We start from the raw sequence: 16,139 nt of genomic DNA, 5'->3' as shown, positions 1-16,139 counted from the left end.
TCTTAGGTACTATGAAGCCTTTCCACCTCTGTCAGAAAAATCTGTTTGTCTCCAAGAAATTATGACTGTGTGGAATAAAGCTAAAGCCTGCACATATTCCAGCTCATCATCATCTGCTGTCCCTCAAACAAGCACAGACACATCCTCTCCAAAAGACTGCACCAGCGAAGGTGAAGCCTTTAAAGACCGAACAGTTGATGCACCCAGTTCCACCACCACCACCACCACAACCAGCGAGAGGGCCCAGCAGCGACGCACCAAGCGGGAGAAGGAAAACCGATTCCATGGAAGTGCAACAGGAATGCCTGAAGATCTGGTTGCTGCTCATAGTAAGAGACAGGCCAGATACCGATCTGAGGGAAGGTTCCGTCCTAGATCATGGTCCTCTGGCTCGAGTGAGGCTGGCTCAAGCTCCAGTGGTAACCAGGGTGACCAGACCCCTAGTTGCAAAGCAGTCCGCATAAGACACAAGTCTCGAGAGGTCAGCAGCAGAAACAAAAGAGGCCGAAATGGCAACGGACAGGTCAAACTGGCCCTAAAAGTCATCGACAAAGAGGAGCGGAAAAATGCACGTGGCAACATCAGTACCACTGGAGGCCCACCTAAGCAGCAGCACTACATGAAAAAAGGCAAGAAACCTCTGAGGGAGATCCGCAAAGATGCTAATCTAGTTGAGGCACAGGAGTCAGGAGGAGAGGCCAATAAAAAGGAATATATGGAGGAGCCTCTTTGGTACACAGAGCCCATCTCTGAATACTTTGTCCCTCTCAGTAGAAGTAAATTAGAGACAAAGTATCGGAGTAAAGAAGACTCTTCCAATGACTTATCTATGTCCATTGATGTGGACTGTCTATCGGAGAGAATTCAAGGAATCTGCATTGCAAATTCTTGTTTTCAAAGGGCATACCTTGCAGCGGGCACTTTTGTGGATGGCCACTTCATTGAAGTGCCTGGTGAAGGTGATGAAGAGGCTCCTGAACTGAATGGGATTCCAAGCTGCCATCCTCCTGAAGATGGCCAAGATTTAGATGACGAGCATCTGTCTGAATTCACTCACTTCTATGAAGTTGATCTTTATCAATCCATATTGGATCCTAGTGCCTCAGATGCGGTACAAGAAAGTCGAATCCTGAACATGATTCGGCAGAAGAGCATTGAGCGAAAACACTTTGAAGCAGGATGTGTAGTTTTAGATGGCCTTGAGCTGCAAGGGGAAAGTGCAATAAGGGTTGATTCTCTGGGAGCCTCAGAAGCAGATGTTTCTATCACTCAAGATATGGAAAACATTGCTCAAGTCTGGGAGTGTTGTTCATCATCCAGCTTGGAGGATTTGGAGGGAGAAAGTTGTCCAGGTGACTCTCCAGTCAGGCTCTCCCCAGTGTTGGACAGTGATCCATTTAACTTTAGCAAACTATCTGGAGCTTTTGTAGGACATCATCTCCAAGAAGCCAGTGGTAGCATCTCTGACCTAAACTCCTGCTTTTCACTTTTTGAGTTGCAGTACGATAGCCCTTCCTTTTCTTTCCCCTGCGATTCACTCACGGGAGGTCAGGACAATGTAGATTCAAGTAGCTGTTTAGATCCACAAAGAAACAAACAATCCCGTTTGCTAATTTGGACCAAAAACAGTGCCTTTGATGAAACGGAACACTGCTCTAACTTATCAACAAGGACATGCAGTCCATGGTCCCACTCAGAGGAGACACGATCAGATAGTGAGCAGATCAATGCTCCGGCAGATGAATCTGTTCAATTTAGCAATGAAGAGGTCAGCTGTATCTCCCTTATCCCACCTTTATGCCTAGAGGAGGAGCTTTTAGATTTCTTTCAAGAGAACTCCAGTCACCAGCAGGAAGAAACAAGTGTAGGCACAGAGTCCAACCAGCCCTTCAATAAGAAGTCGAAATTGGAGTCTGTTTGTGGCATAGCATTAGAGCAGGATGAGAGTAACCTCTATAATGCTGTTGTGTTTTCAGATGTCCCAAATCAACAAAGTGATGAATACACCTCAGGGATAATAAAAGACATTTGGATGGCTATTGGAGACAGAGACTGTGTCTTCACACTTGGGGTAAAGAATACAGGGGAACACTTGTTTTCAGAGGAGGCTACTGGCTACCATTGCAGCTGTCTTGACAAGGATGTAAAAGGTGAACTTATTCAAAAGAAAGCTGTGCAGTGTTCGGAGTATCATCTTTGGGATGGGCAGAAAGAGGATGAGGGACTTTCTAAAAACAAGCTCTCTAAAATCAATGATGGGGATTACACAACACCGGCCAAGCCCTGGAATTGTAATTCACAGGACAGCACCTCATTTATCCTCGGTGGGGTTTATGGAGAACTAAAAACTCTAAGTGGCGACAGAGAATGGGCTATGGTTCCACCTGGTGATGCTTGTGGCAGTTTGTTGCAGTGTGCAGCAGCCACATCTTCTGACATGGTAACCATTGCAGGAGCGGATGTGTTCATGAACACGAGCAGTCGCATTGCTCCTGGCCACAAGCCATTGTGGAGACCTCTTGTGTCCCTCGGTCAAAATGAGCAGGCTTCCAAGGGACATGGGGATGGTTTGAATAAAGGATTTTCTGTTGTCTTCCATGAAGATTTACTGGGATCATGCGGAGGCTTCCGTGGAGAAGAGTCTGGACTGGATTACCCATTTTCATCCTTTGATTTAAACAACCCTTTTTCCCAGGTCCTGCATGTGGAGTGCTCCTTTGAGCCAGAGGATATGGCCTCGTTCAGTCCGGGATTCAAGCCAAAATCCATATTATGCTCAGACAATGAGCCCTTTTGCCCTTGGTTATATGGAATCAATCGGACTCAGTATCGGGCCATTCGAATTTCCCCAAGGACTCATTTCCGGCCAATATCGGCCTCTGAACTGTCTCCAGGTGGGTGCAGTGAGTCAGATGTAGAGTCTGAGAAAGAGGAAGCGAGTCTTCCAGTTGGTCAAGCAGACCTCTTTGATGACCCACAGGCTGACCTCAAGCCTCTCGAGGAGGACGCAGAGTGTGAGGGCCCTTACTATGGGAAATCTGAGTTGGAGTCTGGGAAGTTCCTACCCAGATTAAAGAAGTCTGGCATGGAGAAGAGTGCCCAGACGTCACTCGATTCACAGGAGGGTGGGAGCACCCTTCTGCCGATTACTGAACAAGAGATTTGTGTACATTGTGAGACGGCAGTGGTTTCGACGCCATGTTCTCATGTGCAGCCCTCTGTTCAACAAGAAAAATGCAGCAGAGTGACTGAGTCTTGCAAATGTACTGAAACTGATCAGATTCCTAAAACTGGGAAGTCGCTTGATGTCGCTCAAGATATGCATGAGGTAAGTGACTACAGAGCCAGTCTATGACCAAACCGTCCCTGTCAGATACATGCATATGATTGTTCTATAGATTAGCATGTCTTTAGCAGTTAATATAGACATTGGTATAACCTGTACTTCACAATGCAATTAAAGCTACACTGTGTACATTTTTTTAGTTTATTCATAGCTAAAAACACTTAGTTCTTTCACAAATATATGTGCTCATTAATGTATATTTACTTCTTTCAAGTAATAAAGTATTCTTGTAAGTTTATAATATGCCATTGAAAATACATACGGTGAGGGGTTCGAATGTCGGTCGCCATGTTGCTCCTCCATCTTGAAAGTACATTAGCCAAAGAGGGACATACCCGTAAATTCAAGCTTCGCCTTTCGCGCTTTAACACTTGATGGCACCGCGTCGAATGTGAAGAGGGGGATTGCCATGTTAATTTTGGACTAAACCGGCCCCCGTAGAAGTTAAAACGAAATCAGAATTGAGAGGAACAGAAATTAATATTCACTGGATGGTCATATAACTTTACACCGCTAGAGGGGGGAAAATATCACACAGTGTAGCTTTAATTCACATATGCCATGAATGTACGTGATATAAAACATATAAAAAAAAGAAGAAAAGAAAACAGTATAAAAGGCTCTGCATTCTGATACATATTTTTTTCCAATTGAATGACTTTCTTTGTGTATTTCAACAGTTTCCTCTGTTGAATTTTGGAGAACAGTGCCTAACTAATATGCAGCAAGAAGAGTGCTGGTGGCAGAGTACTCTATGTTCTCCTTTATTTCCAGGTTCTCAGTGCGGAGGTAAGAAAAGTACACAATTTATTTTAGAAACTGGGAAGTCAATTGTACACCGCTTTGACAAACCCATTGACCTATAAATGGAGAATGATTGTGATGAAAATTGTAGATGCTACACTGGATGGAGTTTGTATAAAACTAAATGTTGTACTCTTTGCTTCTAGGAAGCAGTAATGTATGAAGCATCTGCTTAACGTGGAGGCGTACCAATACTATTTTCCTCCCATCACTTTCAACCATAAACCAGAGGAGGGATAGGAGGACCCTTACAAGAACAGCGAGCCCTGGGCCGCAGTGGGCTCTTACTTAACCACCCTATCCTAAGTCCTGTTATTCCTCAGTTCATATAAAATGGTGTATCAGCAAGATGAAAACAGAGAGAGGAAAACATGGCAATAGGTTGAACGTACAGTTAGATGATTCTGGTCAACAGCATTTATTATAGACCTGTTTTCAGTCTGTTAATTCCAAGGTTGATCAATTTTAATAAAGAATAAAAGGCATAGTTAAGCATTAAGATTGTTCTTTATTTACCCCTTATAGATTTTAGCTTCACTTTTACGTTTGATCTGGGATACACTATAATTGTGGTCCTACTGATTGTGCATGTGCTTGTGAACCTAGTCTCAGTCCTTCTAATAGTCTAAGTTTCTGTGACCGAACTTTGAATTCTCAGAAGTCAGGTTGAAAGCACTACGATTGCAACACCCCCTTCCCCGCCAGATCATCTTGCTTTTTTTTTGCTTTTTTTTTCTTTCTAAATGACTTGTAGAGGATAGAGTTGTGTGAGGTTTGGTGTGTTGAAAGAAAGTGCTTTTGTCCCCTACCATGCTGTTTTGAAAGCATCTTACAGAAATAAAGCAAAGTAATATATTGAAAATGTAATAATACAATAAGCAAACTAATAAACTGAGATAGTTAAACAGAAGGTTTATGAAGAAACAGTTTTCCCCTCGAAATTGAAAGTTGCTTGTTTCCTTTTTAATACAGCCATTTTGATTTTTTTTATTACTATTATTATTATTATTGTCAGTTTGGTTTGATTTGTGAAGTTACCTTCATAAAAAAAAATTGGGAAAGAGTTGGGGTGTCAAAGAATAGCTTGCATTTACCTGAATACAAGTATTGCAAGATATCTGTAAAGCATGTAAAAAATGCTGCAGATAATGGAGAAGTGAAGCATTGTGGGCGAAAAAGTCTTTTAAAAAAAAAAAACTATAACACCTTACAGTTGATGGGGTATGGGGTGCAGTTGCAGTTTGGTATTGTAGCCATAACTTTGTATTTTTTCTTTAAGCTTAATATAAAGTTTTGGTTTTTCAGTGAAATTTCTTCCCCTGTCTTTGGAGGGTTTTTTTTTTTTTCACAAGAAAAATATTGAGTATTTTCAGCAACTGCATTTGATTGCTTGAAGGTTTTTTCATTTCATGTACTTTTCCTCCTACTTGTTTCAGAAATCTGTGGCTGTTTCAGTGTGCACTTATGCATCATATTTAATGGGCATGGGCAATGCCTAGCAAGATCTAAAATGAAGAGGGGTTTATAAAAGCAATATAGTATTTTGGCACACAAAAACTCTACAACCTTATAATATTAATTTAGTCTAAGAGGAACATACATGGGGTCTATTTGTGACATGTTACTTTAATTTAGTCTAATTCCCCTCTGTTTTCCTTTGAATAAGGCCCAAATAATTTTTCCTGCGTAGTTTGAAAGGATGCTTTCCTATATATTTTTTATGGCTGTGGAATGAAAGGTGGTGGGGTAAGGTTTAACCCTTATGTTCATAATACAAAATCCTGTCCACCCTAAATCTAATTTGTGATTGAATACCATCTTTTACACCTGTGTCTTATCTGTTCCCCTTTGTCTGCTTCTTGACCTTAACAGATTGAACATGTCTAACCTGCCTTCTACTAGCTTTAGAATGGATGTTTTTTTTTGGTTTGTTTGTTTTGGTTTTTTTTACCCCCCATTTAATTGTTTTCTTACAAGTGAAAAATTACTACATGTATGCTACATCAGCAGAGCGTTAAGAAGTGTGAATTTACAAACAGAACTAAGACATTTGGGGAAATTGACCATTTTTAAAGCACCCTCAATGTTTTTTTTCTCGTCAAAAATGTAGTGTTTTTTTCTGTACTAATGTGGGAAACTGTTTTAAAGCATTACTTGTTAAATATTTTCAGTGGGGTGGGGGTGGGGGGGTCCTTAATTTGGCTCAAGAAGATTTAAGTTTTTTAACTTTCTTTGGCATCAGATGTCCCAACAAAAAAAAGCCCATTTGCAAGTAAGAGTTTTTGTTGACCTGTTCTGAGATGCACTTTGGGTTAAATAGCGCAACAACAACAAAAAAGGAAAGGAAAGAAAATAAAAAAAATAGAAAATTGGTCTTGATAGTAAAATCTATAGAGTATTTTATATATTGGTGCTAACTTTCATATACCATGTCTAAGATGTAATCTTCAGATGTGTACAAGAAAAATGTCTGCACACTTAGTTCTTCTAAAAGATTTGTGCTTTTTTTTTTTTTTTTTTTTTTTTTTACAGAAACAGGTCTAAGGTTTGAGGTGTGTGATTCTAGACTGTATGGAAATGGCTGTAGACCATAACCTTGGAGAGATGATTTTGTATGACCCAGTTTGAAATGGCTTGTGTGTTTGTTTCCCCATATTTTTCTCATTGTGACTTATGGGAGTGTGATTTGTTTTACAAAGATCATAAATGTGTAGTTGTAGAAAACGAGTGTGATGGCACAAAGAAATTATTTTACTGTATGGTATAACTGGGCAGAGCAGCACCCGGATGCCTTTATTGGATTTAGTTGACAATTAACATATTACAATTCACTTTAATTTTTTCCAATTTAAAATCCTGTCAGATTCGAAAATGCAATTACACATTTTTGGCATCACTTTCTCGTATCAAAAATCGAAATTATTTCTTGTTTTGTCAAGCACTTTGAGTGAAATGTTGCCGTCCTCCAAAGTTGTTACTTGCATTAGTTGGACTTATGTTCATTAAAAAAAATAATTGTTTATGGTGGGTGGGTGACAGAGGACAAAAGCATTTTTCAAATGTTAACGTTTTGAGAAAATGCACAAATATTACAGTAAATGTGTGTGACAGTCAAATATAACGGAACAGCATAGACAGATTATTTACAGTTACAGAAATCTGAAATTTGAATCAGTTCCTCTTTTAGTTTGAACTCATTTTAAAATGAAATAAAAAGTGACATTTTGTTATCTTTAAAGTCTAGCTCTGTGTGTGAGGTGGTATGATTGCTAAAGAAAGACCCGAGTACTCATGTCTGTGGGAGAAATTGCATTATTTGCATTTTTTTCTTTTTGGATTTGGTTTGGTCAGTTCATTTGGAGAGGATGACTTTCAAGTCTGTACTTACAGGTTTAAGTTTTGATTGCAATGTATAACTTTTAAAGCAGAACCCTCTCCATTTCATCTCTGTGACATCTTAATTGGAGCCCAACCCTGTATTTTTCCTCTGAATACCTGTCACCAAACCCCAACACAGACAAAGTTGGTTGCATTGTTCTAATGCCATGTACATCTGAGTACATCATTTTGTTTCCATTGTGAAGTTTCTAAACCTTTAATAAACATTAAAAAAAAGTTCACAATTGTTCTGTTTCTTAGTGACCACACTGTAAAAACAAATGAATGGCTCCAATTGAAAAAAATTCTAGTGACTGATCATCTAAATTTCATCAATTCATAGAATTTCAATTCGGCCAACTGAAAAATTTAGATGTGATCAGTCATTTGAAAATGTTCATTTGGAGACCTGAATTTTTGTTTTATTTGTTTTATTTTTTACTGCACAAGAAAGCACCTTTCTGAAATATTCTGAAACATACTGATTTATACAATCAGTAACCAGGTAGCTAATGTTAAATTGGCCTTTCTAGATGCACATTAAGCTTTGACCCTGCCAACCGGGTTATGCCACAATCAGGCTGAAGGAAGTGCTTAATCTGTTAGTGGATCCCTGACCTTAAAGTCTTGCCAATGCAACTTCACAAAAAAATGACTTTACACATAATGTAATTTGACTTTAAAGGATATTCTTTTTCTAAATAATTAGAATTTTCTCTGTTATGAGTAGGCCTAATATAATGTTAGGCTGTAACCATAATACTTTGAATTTTTTAACACAGCCCTGTATGACAAAAAACATTAATGTTCAGGGCACACAAAATCCAAAGTGTGTGTGTATTAGAGGGCGGCCGCGGATTGGGCCCTCTAATTTGTTCTGTTCGAGCCCTGGCCTGCCCGCCTCCGACAGAGCAGTAACCTAACCCCACAGGCATTAAGATATTTATGTCCGAGCCCGACTGTTAAAATCAATTTTTTTTTTCCTCATGTACTAATGACACATGTACTTTTGTTTGTGTGGAAAGCCCGCTTTTATTAAGAAACTGTAGGATGGCATTCTGAAATGTTTACGAGCGCATCAGCACGCACATGGGGCATAACGTTGCGCAGAGCCCAATCAAATAGCCAACTGAAATTAAATGAACAAAGGACTACTAAAATGGCCCAAGCTAATAGAACAAAACAATAATGTAACACACTTGAAATGCTTACTGAAATGAAAGTCACTCGTACAAATTTTTTTTTAACTGTACGGTTACTAAACTGGAACATGGGATATATTTAGATAATCCATCATAGTGTTTAGGCTAATAGAGGTTTTATGCTGAAAAAGAATTGCATCATCAACTATGGATCATGGCTTCAAGGCTGTCCTCCTGCCAGCAGCGCTGAAGTTGCGCTAGTTGCTGCTGGCTGGAAATGACAAGAATGCCGCGGGCAATAGGCACGCACGTGTTGCGCGTTGTTGTCACAAACTAATTTCCGCACACAGGAAGACGGATGTTAGGGTAAATATTTTTTGGGATTTCCGTCTGGATTTGGCCTACCCAAATTGAAAAGCTTCCCATACAGTGCTCTAAGTTAAAAATGGTGGTGTCATTTTACAGGAAACCCTTTGAAGTTACATACAACACTGCTTAAAGTGATACACATGCAAGTATAGGTTGTCTAAGCTGTAATCCCCCCCCCCCCCCCCCAAAAAAAAGTACCCGCTTTTTTATTATTATTATTTTTTAATATAAATTCATTTTTGAAAGTGTGTAACTCAGTGCAGATAGTTTGGGCTGTTTCTACTAAATGCCTAGAAATCTAGACGCAAATCTAGCGGAAGCAAATTTTATCTGCCCGCAAGTGTCGTCTAGGAACTCTCAATACCCTTCTGAGCTGTATTTCTCACAATCTGGACGGGCCAACCACATCGTGTAGGCTATAGAGTCGGCGGGCGGGGCCATAATGACGACGGCCGAGTTGCGTTTGCGTGCTTCTAGACAACACAGAAACTGGCGGGCGGTCTTTCGAATCAGCTTTGACCGCGACTCTGGAAGACTTGGAGTTAAGCTTTTCTCTGAGAAAAGAACAAAGAACGGCACTGAAGTCATTCTTAAAAAGGGAAGATGTGTTCGGAGTTTAGCCGACCGGATACGGCGAATGTTTAATCTATCATCAAGCTCTGTTTCACCTTCGTTGCTCTGGTTGGTGGTAGCGCTATCATATTGCGTGCAGAGGGAGTTTGAAAGACAACCGTTTATCCCGCCCCTCGGATTGATGTGGGTCTGGCTTGTCAGGCTAACTAAATTCCAGAAAATAGTGGAAATGGGTCCAAATGGGGCTGAAGGGATGACCCCCTTTTCCCCCTGCCCCTGCCTACCCTGCTACCCCCTCCACCACCACAGTGATATAAAAGCAATATTCCAGTGTCATTAAATTAATTATATATGCTGGAAACAGCCCAAACTGTCTGCAGGGTGCTGATACATATCTTAGAAAGTAGGGACTCTAAGCTTTCAAATGGTACCACATATGACATCATAGCTCCTCCACAGACATTTAAAATTAAAAGTATATACATGACAATGTCATTATGGACCCTGTACAGAATTCAGGTGGTTAAATTTATTTAAATGTATTTATTTTAATCACAAAAACAAACAATTGCATCAAGTTAAACAGGCCCGTTGGCTACTTACATAATAAGCCATTTTAAATTTAAAAGGTCCGAACCCGAACGTCATTTCTAAATATATATCCATATACAGTGCCCTCCACAATTATTGGCACCCCTGTTTAAGATGTGGTCGCGGACTTCTAAAAATTCTCATTTTTTTAAACAACATAGAACCCAAATGCAAAAAAGAGAAAAATCCTACCTTCCGTTAAGTACATTACTTTGGTGGTAAAATAATCACAGATTTGGAAAGAAAAAAAAAACTTGAAATCATGTGTCCCACAATTATTGGCACCCCTGATTGGATCCCTAATACTTTGTTCAACCCCCTTTTGCCAACAAGAGATCACTTAATCTTCTCCTATAACATTTCACAAGATTGGAGAACACAAAGAGAGGGATCTTTGACTATTCTTCTTTGCACAATCTTTCTAGATCACATTGTCCTGGGTCCTCTCTTCTTTAGCTCACCCTACAGGTTTTCGATTGGGTTGAGGTCTGGGGACTTAGGTGGCCATGGGAGGGCCTTGAGTTTGTGACTGCTGAACCATTTTTGTGTAGATTTTGCCACATGTTTTGGATCATTATCCTGGTGATGACGACCCATCTTCAGCTTTCTGGCAGAGGCCATCAGGTTTTTATAGTAAGGTCGTTACTATAGGTAGTTCAAAGCATTCATAATGCCATGCACCCTAACAAGGTTCCCAGGGCCTTTGGAAGAGAAACAGGCCCACAGCATCACAGATCCTCCACCATACTTGACGGTGGGCATGAGGTGCTTTTCGGCATACTAATCTTTTGTTTTACGCCAGACCCACTTAGAGTGTCTGTTGCCAAAAAGCTCAATCTTAGTCTCATCTGACCAAAGCACACGATCCCAGTTGAAGTCCCAGTACCGCTCAGCAAACTCCAGACGTTTACGCTTGTGAGTGATATTGAGAAAAGGCTTTTTCCTTACATGCCTCCCAAACAGCTTGTTGGCATGTAGAGAGCGTCTGATGGTTGTTTTGGAGACTTTGTGACCCCAAGATTCCATTCTTTGCTGCAATTCTGTGACAGTGAGTTTAGGGCATTTTATTACTTCTCTTACCATCTTCCTCACTATGCGTTGTGGCAAGATAAACTTGGGACCTCTTCCAGCCTTGTTTGTCACTGTTTAGTTGTTTTAAACTTCTTAATGATTCCTCTGACTATAGATACGGGGACATTAAGGCGAGTGGCTATTTTCTTGTAGCCATTGCCTGACTTATGAAGGTTGACACACATCTGCCTTTCCTGAATGGTGTGTTTTCTTGTCTTTGCCATGTTGACAAATGGGTAAGAGAATTAGGCCTCTGTGTCATATCATATTTATACCCCAGGGAAGCAGGAAGTCATGAATTACTAATTAAAAGTTCCTAGATACCCCAACCAACTTTAGCAACTACAGAAAAATATATTTAGAAAAAAATAAATTACATTTTTCAGAGGAATTGTTAGGGGTGCCAATAATTGTGGGACACCTGATTTCAAGGATTTTTTTTTCCCTAAATGTGTGATTTTTTTTTTACCACCAAAGTAATGTACTTAAATGAAAAGTTGGATTTTTCTCTTTTTTTGCATTTGGGTTTTATGTTGTTTTAAAAAAAGGGAGAAATTTTAGAAGTCCATGACCAAATCTTAAACAGGGGTGCCAATAATTGTTGAGGGCACTGTATATCCATCCTCTAGTGTGTAATATAGTTACACCTGTGTTCCGTTGGAATTTGTAGTGCTGAGTCCAGAGGTGGAAGTTTGACCTGGGCATGCATGCTTTCACTTACATTTTTGCCCAGGCGCTCTCTCCTATGAGCATCTCATCTCTCCTTTTATGACGGCAAACTTTCAGCTTCCACGACTGGCAACTCGGGAGCACTCTGTCCTTAAGAGTGCTGTCATTGCTCGGCAAGGTTCACGTGTATGGCAGGCGCGACCTGGTCGTCATCCTGCAACTGTCGCATATACCTCCATCGCATACTGGAATGTATGCTCTCTTGGTGTTAATTCTGACATGGACTGCGTCTCACCTCGTAAATCAGCCCTGATTGATGCAGAATTACTCCGACTTAACATCTCCACCGCTGCCGAGTGAAACCTGGCTGTCCGGTGTTGGTTCTGTCCGGGGAAAAAACTATACTTTATTCTGGAATGGATACCCAGACGGTGACAGACCAATGCATGGTGTTGGCTTTGCAATCCAAAACAAGCTACTGTCCTGAGTGGAAAAACCTGTGCCCATCTCCTCACGTCTCTCCTTACTGAGCCCGCACACAAACTGTGGCCCAGTTACAATCATAGCCACTTACGCCCCTACACTGACTTCTGATCTAGATGCCAAGGAATCTTTCTACAATCAACTTAGCGCTATTGTTAGGAAGACCCCCTCAACTTAACGTTTGGTGATCTTTGGTGACTTTAATGCCCGAGTGGGTGCCAACTCTAGTGCATGGCCTGACATTCTCGGAAGCCATGGATATGGCAACATGAATGACAACGGTCAGTGCTTAATGGAATTTTTGTAGCACCCACAGACTCTGTGTCCCCTCCTCATTCTTTCAGGGCTCAAGCTCCTCCAAGGTCACCTGGCGTCCTCCACGTTCTAAGCGCTGGCCCCAACTTGACCATGTATTGGAGAAGCGTGAACACTTGAAGGAAGTAACACACTGCCAATCATTACTCTCAGCAGATTGTGACACTGACCACGCCCTTCTACATTGTAAACTAAGGATGGTCCCAAACAAGTTTCATTACGCCAGACCTGAGCCTACTCCTCATCTGGATGTTTCTGCAACCCATGTTCCTGTATCGCAGCATGCGTTCCAGGCACTTGCTTCCAGCTTTGACTCCTCACCTCCTCATGCAGACATTACGGCTGCCTGGCAGCACTTCCACTCTACTAGCCTACCATAAAGGCTGCATTTTCCATCTTTGGAAAGCAATCCAGATCCCAGCCTGACTGGTTCAAAACCCATGCCAGCCTGCTCCTACCTGAAATTGACTCTAAGCGCTCAGCCAGAATGTCCTACCTGCAACATAACATAACTTTCCCAATCTGACATTCAGTTTGGAGTTCAGGGGCCTCATTTATAAATGCACAATTTTAATGCCTCATTTATAAATGTGCACGCCACTCTCTACGCAATAATTGGTATTTATAAAAAGCTTGACAGGAAAATGTGCGGTCCAATTCACGCAAGCTCTGACCCAGGTGTACACGCAAAAATGGGTGAAATGAGAAATGGCAACACCGTCGGCAGATGTAAGAAATGTGAAAGTGTGTGTAACTGTAGACCGTTATGTAAAAGAAATGACAATACTGCCTCTCATAAATAACATGAAGACTTCACAAAGCAAGTCTTAATTAACAGCCTTACGAACACCCGTTTGATCTGCAATCTAAAACAAACAAAATCAAACAAAAAATACAACAGAAATGCAAATTAACACATATTTGCAAAAAGAAAAGTGAAATATGTTCTGCGATAATATTGGCATGTTATGCAATTCATCCTCATAAATAATATATTAAACAGAATGAAATAATGTACAAAACTGATATTCTCGTCAATGTGTTCATCTGGCGGTGCAGATATAGACACAGATACATAGATAATATATCGATAGATACAAATAGATAGATTAATTGTCCACTGGGGAAAGTTGCTTTCAAAGTAAACATTTATTCATCAACTACGGAATCATGGTATTCATGCTTATGCCTTTAGTTTGTTTTATTTTTGATAAAATAACGTATGATGTATGTCTCAAACATTCAGAAAGAAAATAAGAAATTCTCCTCAAGACGGGTTAGCTGCGATTTCCACTTTCCCCCACCCGTGGCCCGCACACTCTGTCGATGGAGTACTAGACGCTTTTTTGCCTCGACTTTGATGTCCGACCATTTCTTTTTTAAATTTCGGCCATGGTCCGAGGTTGTGAGGCTACAGCATTTACAGCGTCTGCAACCTTTTGCCACTCAAGTGCCTTTTTGGCATTAGTAATGCCCACACTGTGCATTCCAAACAAATTTTTTCTCCTCTTTTCCACCTCGCCGATACTTCACATTGAGTGAAGTAAAACAATTTTGATTTCCTCTCTGTGTTTGCCATGATTTCACAGTCGATTTATATTAACTTGTGGGTGTTTCACAGACTATTTATGGGCAATTATGGGCGTGACATGAAACTGCAAAAGCTGCACTACATTTAGAATTGATTGTGATTTATTAAGGGAAAGCTGTGTAGGATGTGCGTGTGCACGGTTTTATAAATCCGAATTTTTCTGTGCGTACACACGTCCTATGTTTCATCCGTACGCTACTTCTGATGCAAATCCTATGCACATTTTTAGGACCACACCCCTAAATGCATTGAAGCAACTGCCATGTGATTGGTTGATTAGATAATTGCATTAATGAGAAATTTAACAGGTGTTCCTAATAATCCTTTAGGTAAGCGTATATACACACACATTATATATGTATATATATATATATATATATATATATATATATATATATATATATATATATATATATATATATATATATATATATATATATTTGAAATGTATTTATTAAGAGGAAAACCTATTCAGATATATCTCGTCATATAAGGGGACCTCAACAAAAAGAAGAAGAAAAAAAAACAATACATACATCACATCCACTACATACATAGGCCTACTAACAAAACAAAGACAAGCTCTTCACACCAAAATCCCCCTTAACTTCCCCAATCAATCCATTAAATATTAAATAAACAGTTAAGGTCATTCATATTGACATACACATATCCATATCCATATATACACACATATACATGTATACACACACACACACACACACACACACACACACACACACACACGCCATAAACACAAAATAATAATAATAAATAAATATACAGATATACAGTTCCGGAAAAAAAACAAGAGACCGTCCAACATCGAGAAATCATTGCTAAGTGCTCTCCTACTTCCCTTCAGAGCCGCACAAACAAACAAACAAAAAAAATAACAAGAAAAAAAAAATCATGCCTGAAGAAAACTGGTGAAAAGAGGTGATAGATCTCAAAGACTTGTAAACCATTCCAATCAGAAGTGGCTTTAAATTTAAAGCCAATTTCCCAATTTCCTTAGTTATATTTGGTACACAAAAAAACAAAAAAAAACATAGGCCGTATCTCGTAAACTATAGGATTATTGATATGGAATCAAGTATTGTTTCAAATAGGATGGAAAATTTGTAAAAATACATTTATAAACAAACTGCTACCAGTGAAACTGTTGTCTAGCATTTAGTGAAAGAAGATCCAGTGACTGATACATTTGACAGTTTGACAATTTGACTTATTTTTATTCAATAAAAGCAGATTAGAAGAAAGAATAAGATTGAAATCAAATTGAAGTGAGGTTTGAATCCTAGATATATCATGATGAGACATAATTGTATCATCTGCATATAGATGAATCTGACAATCTGAGCATATTTGTGGTAGATCATTTATAAAAATGGAAAATAAAAGGGGCCCTAGGGAGGCCCTTTTCATTCTAAAATCAGCTGCAGGCAGTGTTTTTATGCGTTTTTGATAGTTCATTCAAAAAATTTCATTTCAAAAAACATTTACTCACGCTCATGTTATTCCAAACCTGTATGAATAACTTTTTTCTGTTGAACACAAAATAAGATATTTTAAAGAATATGGGTAATCAAACAGTTCATGGGCCCCATTGACTTCCATAGTATGGGTGAAAAAATACTACGGAAGTCAATAGCTACAGTCAACTGTCTGGTTACCCATATTCTTTAAAATATCTTCTATGTTCAACAGAACAAAGATTTGGAACAACATGAGGTTGAGTAAATATTGACAGAATTTTAACTATTCACCTTGTCCAGCACATATTCCACCCATGATTTGTCTTCAT

General features: G+C 39.6%; 1 protein-coding gene across 1 annotated transcript in view; it reads left to right on the top strand.

Moving 5' to 3' along the window:
- The window catches only part of kiaa0232 (KIAA0232 ortholog), a 29,240-nt gene extending 22,566 nt beyond the window's left edge, over positions 1-6,674 (top strand). The window contains exons 6-8 of the mRNA XM_067438921.1: positions 7-3,328; positions 4,027-4,135; positions 4,297-6,674. Coding sequence (XP_067295022.1) covers positions 7-3,328; positions 4,027-4,135; positions 4,297-4,313 — 3,448 coding nt within the window. The 3' untranslated portion in view covers positions 4,314-6,674. The remainder of the gene's footprint in view (positions 1-6; positions 3,329-4,026; positions 4,136-4,296) is intronic.
- Positions 6,675-16,139: the final 9,465 nt, after the last annotated feature.

The sequence above is a fragment of the Pseudorasbora parva genome, chromosome 1, assembly GCF_024679245.1.
Source record: "Pseudorasbora parva isolate DD20220531a chromosome 1, ASM2467924v1, whole genome shotgun sequence".
NCBI classification, from domain to species: domain Eukaryota; kingdom Metazoa; phylum Chordata; class Actinopteri; order Cypriniformes; family Gobionidae; genus Pseudorasbora; species Pseudorasbora parva.
The sequence above is the reverse complement of the archived record's forward strand: the minus strand, read 5'-3'. Positions and strand labels throughout refer to the sequence as shown.